At 66.6% G+C, this 11,645-nt stretch overlaps 1 protein-coding gene across 1 annotated transcript; it reads left to right on the forward strand.

The window, feature by feature from the left end:
- The first annotated feature begins 340 nt into the window (after nucleotides 1-340).
- MYLK2 (myosin light chain kinase 2) lies at nucleotides 341-11,645 on the forward strand. The gene is made up of 19 exons (XM_086474669.1): nucleotides 341-436; nucleotides 1,028-1,165; nucleotides 1,222-1,295; nucleotides 2,704-2,806; nucleotides 3,302-3,785; nucleotides 4,209-4,591; nucleotides 4,767-5,294; nucleotides 5,370-5,942; nucleotides 6,087-6,580; nucleotides 6,723-7,033; nucleotides 7,852-7,957; nucleotides 8,200-8,293; nucleotides 8,471-8,580; nucleotides 9,148-9,289; nucleotides 9,641-9,711; nucleotides 9,971-10,099; nucleotides 10,443-10,595; nucleotides 10,952-11,084; nucleotides 11,565-11,645. Exons 1-19 carry the CDS (start codon nucleotides 341-343, stop codon nucleotides 11,643-11,645), a joined length of 4,203 nt encoding a protein of 1,400 aa, XP_086330795.1.

Here is an 11,645-nt window from a genome sequence, read left to right on the forward strand (position 1 = left end):
AACGTTTTATGTTGAAGGGCAGCTGAGAGTTGCAAGATCTTATCAGCTGGTGAATGAGATCCTTTACGAAAAGGTCGGAGGTTCCCAAACCCACGGCTTTGGTTCTCACTTGCCTCTCTGCTGGGACACCTTGTTGCCCACCAGCGCGGCCTGGTGTGGAGCTGGCGAGGACAGCCTGCGCGTCGGCAGCTCCCGCTGATCCCGATCCATGCTCGGTGCTCCCTGGTCCCGCTGCCGGCAGCCGCGCTGCTGTCCTCGAGCAGCTCTGGAAGCTCTTTGGGTGATGCTGGGGGCTTCCCCCCCTGTCTTCCCCCACCGCCTGGATGGGACCTTTCACGACATGACGGCAGCTCGGCCGGGGAAGTCCTGGGTGCTGATGGAAGCAGTTAAGCTCAGGCAGGCCGGCTTGTGTTACAGCGGCATGGCCGGGATTCAGGTGGGGATGTTGTTCTCGCCTGCCCTGCCGCTCGATTTAGCCGGGGTATAGGGTTTCCTGGGGAACGGGCAGGGCTTGGCCGCGCAGAGCCTCCCTCAGCCGTGAAAAGCATGAAGGTCAAAGGGCGCTGCCCAAGTTGTGACAACCCCGTAGCTAGGGAACTGGCGTGCTTGAGGCCCTGCCAGATATCCCCAGGACAGGCTGTTTTCCAACGTGGACTCTGGCTGAAGTTCCTCAATGGGGAGGAAAAAAAAAAAAAAAACCCCACCAACCTCACAGCCGGAGAAACCTTGGGGGTGGCTGGTTTGCTTCTATGCTCTGCAGAGACCTGGAGCACCATGCTGCTCGCTGGGGCGTGGGGTTTTGGACCGAGGGGACCGAAATCCTGGTGTGCAGCAGCTCTTGTCCTTACAATAGCACGAATCTTCCTTGTTTTCAGCTTATTTCCCTACGAATTAATTTGGTCTTGTAACAGTGCCAAACCACGGCACTCCCACCCTTCACACACACCTCCTTTGCAGAACCGTTTCCGCGGCTCCCCAGCACCGCAGTGCCCGCTCTCAGAGCTTTGCTTCCTCTCCTTGTCCCAAGGCTTCGGGCCGGGACACCAGCCCTGACTCCGCTCACCACGGGAGCGATGGCTGCGCCGGGAACGGGCGGTGCTGGTGCCCTGGTCCCCAAGAGCCGTGGAATGCAGGTGATGCTGCAACCTCTGCATCGGCACTGCTGGTCGGAGCCCTCTGCCTGCTCCTGTGTGATCCCTGTTGCTTCTCATCCCGTTCCAGGTCCTGCCCCTGATCCCGGGAAGAGGGAGGCTCTCCAGCATGGAGCCAGGCTCCTTTAGCTGCAAGTCCGAGCTGTGAGGGCTGGAGCGGGAGAGCCCGGTGTCCGCTCGGGAGCCCCTGGCTGCGTCCGGCAGAGTAAACATTGCTCCTGCGCTGAGGTGGTGGTGGTGGTGCCTGAGGGGCTGCTGCTGAGGGGCTGCTGGGTTTGCTGTTGGGACTAACCAGGCTCTGGAGGAGGCAGCTCTGGTGGTGAGTGTTGCTTCCTCCTCAGCTCGAGCCGCTGCCGGAGGCTGCAGCAGTGAAGGAGGTGGGAAGGGGCTCCCTTGCCTCTGGGGGTGAGTCATGGCAGGAGCCCCTCGCTCCCCTGCTCTCCAGCCGCACCCCGAGGGCAGGGGATCGTCTCTCCCATCAGTGAGGTGGGTACCGGCCGTGGGCTTGGGCTGCTGCCCGTGGCAGGGGAAGGGCGCTGGGGGGACCTTTGGCTGCTCCCCTTGCCCTGCTCGCTGGTGGTCTCTGCAGCAGCAAGGAGGGCTCCAGTCCTGTCCCGCTGGCTGCTCGCTCCTGCGTGATGCCCCGGGCCTTTGTGCTCCCCCCAGCAGCTGCCCCGGGGCAGGGGCAGGCCAGCAGCACCTCTGGGACAGGGAGACAGCCGTGTCCCTGTCCTGGCTTGTCTCGCTCTCAACGCCACGTGTGAACCGCGGCTCCTCTGGCAAAGCCAGACCCCAGCCCATGGTGCACAGGAGCTGGTGGCTCGCTGGGATTTGGCAACGTGGAGCAGCATCGTTCCTTCCCATGCCTGGATGGGGTTCTGTCCTCCTGGGAGGTGCCACGGGCAAGGTGGGCATCGGCGTTAGTGGCCTCTGCTCAGCCCGGCCACGTGGGAGTCCCATGTGGGAGCAGCCGGGCTCGGAGTCTGGCAGGACTTGAGCTCCACGTGGCCGCGGGACGGAGAGCTCGGAAGGAGAGACCCGTCCGTCAGCTGGCAGGGGCCGAGGCTGGAGGAGCCCGTGGTAACCTCAGCCTCCCTGGGGGCACCCGGCCAGCCCAGGCCTGGGGAGAGCCCCGCTCCCCCAGCAAGTGCCAGCGCTCGGCACCTCCCTGCCCCGGTCGTCCTGCTCGGCTGCCGGCGGAGCCCCACGGAGGAGCAGGGTGCCCCTGCCTGCGCCCACCTGGGGTAGCGAGGAGCGATGGGGCTCGGAGCCAGGAGGATGCCTGGTGTGGGCAGCTCCGGGGGCAGCTGCCTGACTGCTGGCAGCCTCTGCCACCTCCTTCTCTTGCTGCCTCATCCCATCACGGAGCCCTGGCCTCCCCTGTGCCGCCCTCTGAAGGATCACCAGCTGTGGGCGAAAGGCTGAGCCCTTCCTCCTCCACCCTGAGCTGATGTTCCTGCTGCCCCGACATGATAAATGGATGTTCTGGGGGTTTAATTGTTGGTGTTGGTGTTACACATAATGGTATTGTTGGGGTGCTTTTGCCTGGCAGCCCTGGGTCCAGTTACTGGGGGTACCTCCTGCAACCCCCCACCCTCCTGCGCCCCCAGCAGAAACCCAAGCTTGATCCTCAGCTTAAACTTCAAGGATTTCAAGTAAACGGGGCTCTGCTGGGTGAGGGAGCTGGGTGGAAACCTGGCGTAGCCCTCGGGAATCCATGGGCTTCAGGACCCTGTGTGGCTGGGCCGTGCCCTCGCCCAGCTCCGCTCATGGCCTGTGCCGCTCCCGGCACTGTGCAGCCCATGGTGCCGCCCTCCCCGGGGCTTTTCCGTGCCCAGGTTCAGCCCTGCGTGGTCCCTGAGGCTGTGCCCTGGGGTGCAGCACCCCGACAGCACGTGCTGCACCTTCAGCAGGGGCTGGCGATGCCTGCGCAGCACCCACACAGAGCCTGAACCCTCTGGGACCCCCTTTCTTTCCCTAAAACCCTTTATTTTGCAGGAAAATGAGAGCCTTTCAACTGGCCTTGGAGGAGGCTGCAGCCACTGGCCAATGTCCAGTTCCCACCCGCCGTCAGGTCTGCTCTGGGGGCTGGCAGCGGTGCCCAGAACTGGCGGTGCCCTCGGGTGCCCCGTTGTGCTCCCTGAGAGCAGGATCCTTCGGAGCTGCCCTCTCCAAGGGCTGGCACCAGTGGGCAGAGGCACCCGCGGCTCAGCTCCCTGTTCCCAGCCACCATCCCCATGGGGCGGCTGGTGGCCACCTTGTGTCCCCTCCGGGCACCTTGGAAGCGCTCGGCCACTTGGACCACGGCTCGGCCAGGCCACCCCCATGGGATGTTTTTGGGGTGCTGTGGTTCCCAGTGCCGGCCCTCCCTGCAGCGCCGTCCCCATCCCCTGGGCTGTGTCTGCGCGTCCCCAGCCCGTGGGGGACAGGGAAGAGTGGCGTGTCCTTTGAACGGGCTCCAGCAGCGACAGGTGCTGGGAAAGGCGAAGCGGGACGGCTCCGCTGCTGTAAAGGATCCTCCTCTGCCCGCACTAATCCGGCTCCGTTACACCCGGGATAGAAGAGGCTGCTCCCGCCGGGGGCTGCCACAGTGCGGATGCTGCCCTCCTGACCACCCTCCGCACCGGGACCCAGGTAACGGGGCCGGGGGGTCCCCGTGGCCGCTCGCTGGGGGCGCTGCGGTGGGGGGGCCTGGGGGAGAGCAGAGCCCCCGGCCCTGGGGGCAACACCTCGGTCCCCATGGGCTGAGCTGCGGGATGCAGGACTGCTCGGCTGGGAACCAGCTGCTTATAGCTCCTGTCCCAGTAAGACCAGCAAGCGACTCCCTTGTTACTGGGATGGTTACTGGTGAGTTTATTCCAGGCCTGGGCTGTCCTGGTCCCTGGACGGCTGCACAGGCTGTGCAGGGGGGATGTTCTGGGATAGGGGGAGGGGAGGTGGTCGGGCAGGGACGGGCAGCAGAGCCAGGGGCAGGGATTTGGGGATCGGGTGCTGGGCTGGAGGGGCTGGGCTGGCGGCTCATACTGGTAGCCTGCGCAGGTACGTGGGCACCAACAGGTCCCCTTGGTGGGGACCGTGTGGGCAGGAGCTGTGGTCACCACTGGGCAAGGGGACGGGCAGCACCGGTGGCCGCCGGGGCTGGGGGTGGCCCCCGAGCAGAAGGGGCTTTGCCTGTGCGGTTCGGGGTGGGCAGCGGCGGGGCTGTGCCAGGGATGCTCACCTCGCCTGATCCCCACCCTGCCAGCCTGGGGCCGGAGCCGCCATCTCCTGCCCCGCCGTGGGGGGACGTGGCCTTAAATTGGCACCCTGGCCGCGCCGCGCCGGCTGTCCGCGCGCCGGGGGCCCCGTGGCAGCGACAGGTGCCGGCGTCAGGCCACCGATCTGTCACCGCCGGGCAGACACCGGGCCACAATGGGATGGGGCAAGGGACCGGCGGCCACGTGGGGTCCCCGGCTCGGTGCCACCGGTGGGGTGGCGAGGGCACGGCTCCCAGTTGGGGGGTAGCAGCTCGCCCCCCACCTTCTGCAGGAGCAGAGCTGCTGCCCTCGTCCCACCGTGCCCCTCGGCGGGGCGGTGGGGCTGGGGAGCCCTCAGCTGCCGTCTTCTGTCCCGCAGGAGCCTCGTCGAGTCGGGAGCGCCGCAGGGCAGCCGCCTCCTGCCCGAAGAGCCTCCATGGAGCAGGGCGGCGGGGCGGGCAGCACGCCCGGCGCTGGGGGGGCCGGTGGCATGGCCCCCCCCGAAGCCAACAGCAGCGCGACCCAGCTGGTCCCAGCAGCTCCGCAGGGTGCCCAGCCCCACGGGGGGAAGGCAGCACCCGTGGAGGGGACGGTGCCGGCTGCCACCGAGGTGCAGGACGGGGGGAAGGACGAGCCTGGGCAGGAGAAGGCGGCAGTTGAGGCTGGAGGAGGGAAGGCAGAGCCGGTGGGGGAGATGGTCCCGACCGCTCCAGAGCCCCGGGATGGAGGGAAGGCAGCGCCGGCGGCGAAGGCAGCTTCGGCTGCGCAGCACGATGGAAGGCAGGCAGCACCCACGGAGGAGAAGGTACCCGCTGCCGCCAAGGCCCAGGATGGAGGGAAGGGTGAGAAGGATGAGTCTGGGAAGGAGAAAGCTCCGTCTGTGGCAGAGCCTGAAGGAGGGAAGGCGGCGCCCGTGGAGGGGAAGGCTCCAGCTGCTGCCGAGGCTCAGGTCGGAGGGAAGGATGAGCCCAAGCAGGAGAAGGCTCCGGCTGCGGGAGAGCCTGAAGGAGGGAAGGCAGCACCTGCGGAGGGGAAGGTCCCGGCTGTAGCAGAGGCTCAGGATGGAGGGAAGGATGAGCCCAGGAAGGAGCCAGCCCCTGGGGGGTTAGAGACTGAGGGTGGTGGGAGTCCAGAGTCCACGGAGGAGAAGGCTCCGGCTGCAGCGGAGGCTGAAGAAGGGAAGGCAAAGCCCGCAGAGGAGACAGACTTGGCTGCAGCACAGGCTCGGGATGGAGGCAAAGAAGAGCCTGCAAAGGAGAAAACCGTGGCCGCTGCAAAGGGGAAGGTCCCAACTCCTGCAAAGCCTCAGGATGGAGGGAAGAAAGATGCAAAGGCAGAGAAAACCCCAGCTGATAAAAAGCCCGCAAAGGAGAAGGCTCCAGCGCCTGCAAAGGCTCAGGATGGAGAGAATAAAGTGGTAAAGGCAGAAAAATCCCCAGCTGCAAAAGAGGCTCAAGGAGGAGGCAAAGGGGAGCCTGCAAAGGAGAAAGCTTCGGTTCCTGCAAAGGAGAAGGTCCCAGATGCTGCCAAGGCTCGGGATGGAGAGAAGGCAGCAGCCAAAGCAGAGAAGAGCCCGGCTGCAGAAAAGGCCCAAGATGGAGGCAAAGAACCTGCAAAGGAGAAAGACCTGGCTGCTGCAAAGACCTGGGATGGAGGGAAGAAAACTGCAAAGGCAGAGAAAACCCCAGCTGATAAAAAGCCCGCAAAGGAGAAGGCTCCGGTGCCCGCAAAGGCTCAAGAAGGAGAGAATAAAGCGGCAAAGGCAGAAAAAGCCCCAGCTGCAAAAGGGGCTCAAGGAGGAGGCAAAGGGGAGCCTGCAGAGGAGAAAGTCCCAGATGCTGCCAAGGCTCGGGATGGAGAGAAGGCAGCAGCCAAAGCAGAGAAAAGCCCGGCTGCAGGAAAGGCCCAAGGTGGAGGCAAAGAACCTGCAAAGGAGAAAGCCCTGGCTGCTGCAAAGGCCCGGGATGGAGGGGTAAAAGCTGCAAAGGTGGAAGCCCCTGCAGCTGCAGCAGAGGCTGGGGATGGAGGCCAGGAGCCTGCTGAGGCAGCGGCCACGGCGGCAGCAGCTGCTCAGGGCGAAGGGGAGAAAGCGGCAAAGGCGCAGGAGATGGACAAGCAGCGGCAGCCGAGGGGCCCCGAGCCCCCGCGCCCGGCTCTGCTGCAGAGCCTGAGCTGCCCGGCCGCCTGCCAAAGGTACCCGCACCCTCCTGGGCTGGGGTCCCCTCCCCCTGCCAAAGGTACCCGCACCCTCCTGGGCTGGGGTCCCCTCCCCCTGCGCTGCAGAGGTGGGTGCTGGGCTCGGGGGGCTCTGCTCATCTCCTGCTCCTGATTCCAGGGAGGAGCAGCCCTGGGCGGAGGTGGCCGTGATGGAGATGATACCAGAGGAGACCCCGGCGGCAGAGCCAAGAGAGGGTCCGACGGAGCCTGGCCCTGCCCCGCCAGCCCTGGGGGACCTGCAGCCCTCGGAGCCCCCTGGCACCCCTCCAGAGAGGACATTGCCCGGTGCTGTGGGGCAGCCCCCGGGTCCCACCGGGGCTGCAGAGCCGCCTGGCCCTGGGGAGCAACCGTCCTCCACGGAGGCAGAGCCACCCCCCAGCCCCTACCTCACCCCCGATTTTGGGAAGGAAGACCCTTTTGAGATACTGGGTAAGGCTGCGAGGTGCCTGCCTTGTCCTCACACCCCAGGACCCTCTGCGGGGTGGCAGCCTGGGGTCCCCCGTGGCCCTGCCTGCTGCCGGCTCATGCTCTGGGCTTGTCCCCTGCCCGGTGGCCTTCGAGCTCCTCTGTCACTGTAAACGGGGCTAAATGCGTCCTGTCGCGTCCCCTCCCTGGGCCGAGGCTGCTCGGGAGGAAGAGGAGCCCAGGGAGTGACAGCCACCGCCTGGCCAGCGGCAGGGGACAGCGTGTCCCCATGTCCTTCACTGCTGTCCTTGCAGGGGTGGCAGCGCTGGGGCAGCGGGTGCTCGTGGGGCTCCTGGGGAGGGTGGCCCAGGACAAGGGTGCGTGGGGTCTGTCCTGGGAGGGTGAGAAGGATGCGGTGGCGTGGGGGGATGGTGGCCGGGAGTGGGTGACACGCAGCAGCGTGGCCTGGAGAGGGCGAGCGTGACACGCGGGATGGTGGGGAGCAGGGTGCCACGCAGCGGGGGGGGGGGGGGGGGGGGGGGGATGCTGCGGGCAGTGGCGAGGGACCCATGGGTGGGTGGATGCTGCATGTTCCTGTGGGAGACCCCCGGTTTGCAGCCAGGAGCCCCCGGTTTGCAGCCAGGAGCCCCCGGTTTGCAGCCAGGCACTCAGTACCTGGACGCATCCTGCACCCACCAGCTTGGCCGGGCTGCACCGCTGGGTGCCTGCCACCACCCTGCACCAGGGTGTGCTCTCTCAGCCTGGGGCACCCCGGGGTGCCTGGTGGTGGGGACCCCGGCCAGGCAGCTCCCCTTCTCACCCCAGTCCTCCTCTCTGGGCAGACGACGTCCCTCCGCCGCCGGCGCCCTTCGCGCACCGGATTGTCACCCTGCGGTCCGCCAGCGTCAGCTCCCAGTTCAACCTCGACTCCAAGGACGTCCTGGGAGGGTAAGGAGGGGCCCCGGGTGGGTGCGGGATGCCCGGCTTCCCCCCAGCGCTGCCCTGAGCTGCCGCCCAGCCTTGGGCCATGGTCCTGGGTCGGCTCTGGCCGTAATGGGTTGGTGCCTCGGGCAGGCTGAGCGCGGAGAGGAGCAGTGGGCAGCACAGGGCAGCACCCTGGAGCGCCGTGGGGGTCCCCAGCAGCCTGGGTGGCTGATGGTGTTGGCGCCTCTCCCTCTCTCCATCCCCAGGGGCAAGTTTGGTGAAGTCCACACATGCACGGAGAAGCAGACGGGCCTCAAGCTGGCGGCCAAAGTGATCCGGAAGCAGGGTGCCAAGGACAAGGTCTGACCGGTGCCAGGGCGGGGGGTTCCTCCCGGTCACGGTGCCACCAGCAAGTGCCATGGCTAAGGTGGCGGGTGGCAGCGTCATGCCTGGTGTGTCCCTGGCGCTGCGACACAGCCTGTGCCGGTGGCTCGGCCGGGGCTGACACCCTGCTCTGCCCTGGGGCTCCTTCTGCAGGAGATGGTGCTGCTGGAGATCGACGTGATGAACCAGCTGAACCACCGCAACCTCATCCAGCTCTATGACGCCATCGAGACGCCCCGGGAGATCATCCTCTTCATGGAGTTGTGAGTGCTGGGGGAGCGCTGCGTGGGGCCCGACGCCTGGGTGAGGGGCGCCATCGCAGGGGGCACACAGATGCGCCGGCCCCTCGCCGAGCAGAAGGGGTTGGCCCCAGGGAATGTGCCTCACACCTCGCCCGTCCCCTCTTGGGCATCTCCTCGCCTCACGCTGGGCTTGGAGGCAGCCTCGGGCTCTGCCTGGCCAGGACAACGTCTCCTTCCATCACGGCTGTGTTGAGGGTGGAGGTGACCTGAGTTGAGTTCGTTTTCCCCCTGCCCACTTGCTCCACGGAGGCTGGGACTGTGCTGGGGCTGTTCTGCTCTACAAAAACCCCTGGGGTGTCCTGGGGTAACCACCCCCCCTCGCTGTGCCTGCCTTGAGGGGCTGTGTCAAACCCCTGCACAAACCCCTGCACAAACCCCGCATCCCACCGTGGCTCCGCTCACCTTCTGCACCAGCATCTCCATGCTAGGACTGGGGCAGCGTCCCCGGGGCGGGCAGGGGGCTCTGCAGGAGGGTGGCATGGGGCAGAGCACCCCGGGTGACCCCTTGGTCCACCTGTCCCCGTGCAGCGTGGAGGGCGGCGAGCTCTTTGAGCGGATCATCGACGACGACTACCACCTGACGGAGGTGGACTGCATGGTGTTCGTCCGGCAGATCTGCGAGGGCATCCGCTTCATGCACCACATGCACGTCCTCCACCTCGACCTCAAGGTGTGGGGCTGGGGGGAGATGGAAGGGGCTGAGGGTGACAGCAGAGTCCTGGGGGGGGTGACAGCAGAGGCTGGACACTGCCTGCAGGGATGGGGGAGGCCAGGGCACCGAGGGGCAGCGGGTGTTTGCAGCCACCAAAGCGGGGGGTGCCGTGTGCTGGCCTGAGCCCGCACGGCCAGCGTGTCCCCGACACCGGCCAGCGTGTCCCCGACACCGGCCATCCACGGGAGGGATGCCTGCAAGTCGGTATGGCTCTGGCGGGGGTCAGCTGCAGGAGCCGTGGGCTGCCGGACCCCCACGTTGGGGACGTCCCCTCTTGGTGGTGGGGCAATTTTCTCCCTGTCCCCACAGCCCGAGAACATCCTCTGTGTCACTGCCACCGGGCACATGGTGAAGATCATCGACTTTGGGCTGGCTCGAAGGTGCTGCCATCTTTCCCCCCGCCTCGATTGTGCCCCTCCTCCCTGTCCCCCTCCCATCCTTTGGCCCCCCATGCCCTTGGGGTGCCAGGAGCTCTGGGACCCTCTCTGGGCTGTGGTTTTGGCGCCAGCTGCCAGCCCCATCTCTCCCTGGCTGGCACAGGAGGGCTGGGGGGCTGGCAGTGCCTGCCAAGAGTGGAGGCAGTGGTTTGGGGGAGCAGCCTGTGCCCCCTCCTGCTGACTCGTCCCCCCCGGGCTGCAGGTACAACCCCCAGGAGAAGCTGAAGGTGAACTTCGGCACCCCCGAATTCCTCTCCCCTGAGGTGGTCAACTACGAGCAGGTCTCCTACTCCACGGACATGTGGAGCATGGGCGTCATCACCTACATGCTGTACGTCAGGGTTGCGCGGGGGGCTGCCGGCACCGTGGCGGGGGGCTGGGACAGAGCTCCCCTGGGGAACGGAGCCGTCCCCAAGCCCTGCACGTGCCCCAGGCCCCCGGCTGCTGGGTGGGGACACGGGCAGGTGGGGCTGGGGGGCAGCGAGCGGAGCTGGGTGGTGGCTGCTGGCAGGAGCACAGCACGGTCCCTGCAGCCCCACGCTGCCTCCCTTCTCGGGGCTGCCCTGTCCCCTGCTCCCGGGGGCAGCCCTGTCCACGCTGGCTCCATTCCGGGGGGGTTGGGATGTGCTGCAGCCCGAGGGCACCCGGCTCCTCACCCCCCTCTGTGCCCCCAGGCTCAGCGGCCTCTCCCCCTTCTTGGGTGACAATGACACCGAGACGCTCAACAATGTCCTGGCTGCCAACTGGTACTTTGACGAGGAGACCTTCGAGAGCGTCTCTGATGAGGCCAAGGACTTTGTCTCAAACCTCATCATCAAGGAGAAGAGGTGCGAGACCAGCAGCGGCCCTGGGGGTCCCGGGGTGGGCATCCCCCGAGCCGTGTGCCCAGCCCCTGGGTACCACGCGCTGCCCTCTGCACCGCGACCAGCAGCATCCCCTCATGTCCTGTCCCAAATGGACCTCATGGGGCCCTTCCCTGGCCACCCCTGGCAGAGCCCTGTGGCCCTCTAGGGTCACCTGCCCCAAGCAGGGTGTGCTGGACCACTCAGGGTCCTGCCCAGCCCCACCAGTCCTTGGCCACGTTCCTCCCAGCAGGTTTTGCGGGCTCTTGGGTGGCTGGAGAAGGGGGTGGTTGGGGGAGAGGGGCTCAAGCAGCGGTGACACGGGCTCCTCTCGCGCCCAGCTCCCGGATGAGCGCCGGCCAGTGCCTGCAGCATCCCTGGCTCAACAACTTGGCCGAAAAGGCCAAACGCTGCAACCGCCAGCTCAAGTCCCAGGTGCTGCTCAAGAAATACGTCATGCGGCGGCGCTGGAAGGTGCGGGGGCCGGCGCGGGGAGGGGGGTCAACACGGGCTGGGGGAGCTGGTGGAGGGGCTGCCAGCCTCTGCCTGTCCTGGGCTGTGGAGGCTGGCTCTGTCTCGCTGTGCAGCTGGCAACCGAGGCACAAGGGCTGGGGACCCTTGAGCCTGCAGAAGGGCTCCCCAGCACCAGGGTCATTGCGTGGGTGACCCCAAGGTGGGAACACCACCAAGCACAGGCACCTTCGTGGTGGTGTTGGCTGAGCTGATCCTCCAGGGCACCTCTAAGGGGCAGGAAGGGTGTCAGGACGGTGTAGGGGACAATCCCCAGCATCAGCCCTGCGCTCCCCTCCCACACAGCCCAGCTGAGTGGGTGCCCGGGCAGCTGCCCCCTCCCCAGCCCGGCTCCTTTCCAGCCCTGGGAGAGGGGTCTGGCTCAGCCTCCGGAGCCGCAGCCCTCGTGTTGGGATGAGCATCTCCTCTCTTCCCTCTTTACAGAAAAACTTCATCGGCGTGTGTGCTGCCAACCGCTTCAAGAAGATCACCAGCTCGGGGTCGCTGACGGCACTGGGCGTCTGA

Source organism: Leptosomus discolor, chromosome 17 (assembly GCF_034619465.1).
Source record: "Leptosomus discolor isolate bLepDis1 chromosome 17, bLepDis1.hap2, whole genome shotgun sequence".
Classification (NCBI taxonomy): domain Eukaryota; kingdom Metazoa; phylum Chordata; class Aves; order Leptosomiformes; family Leptosomidae; genus Leptosomus; species Leptosomus discolor.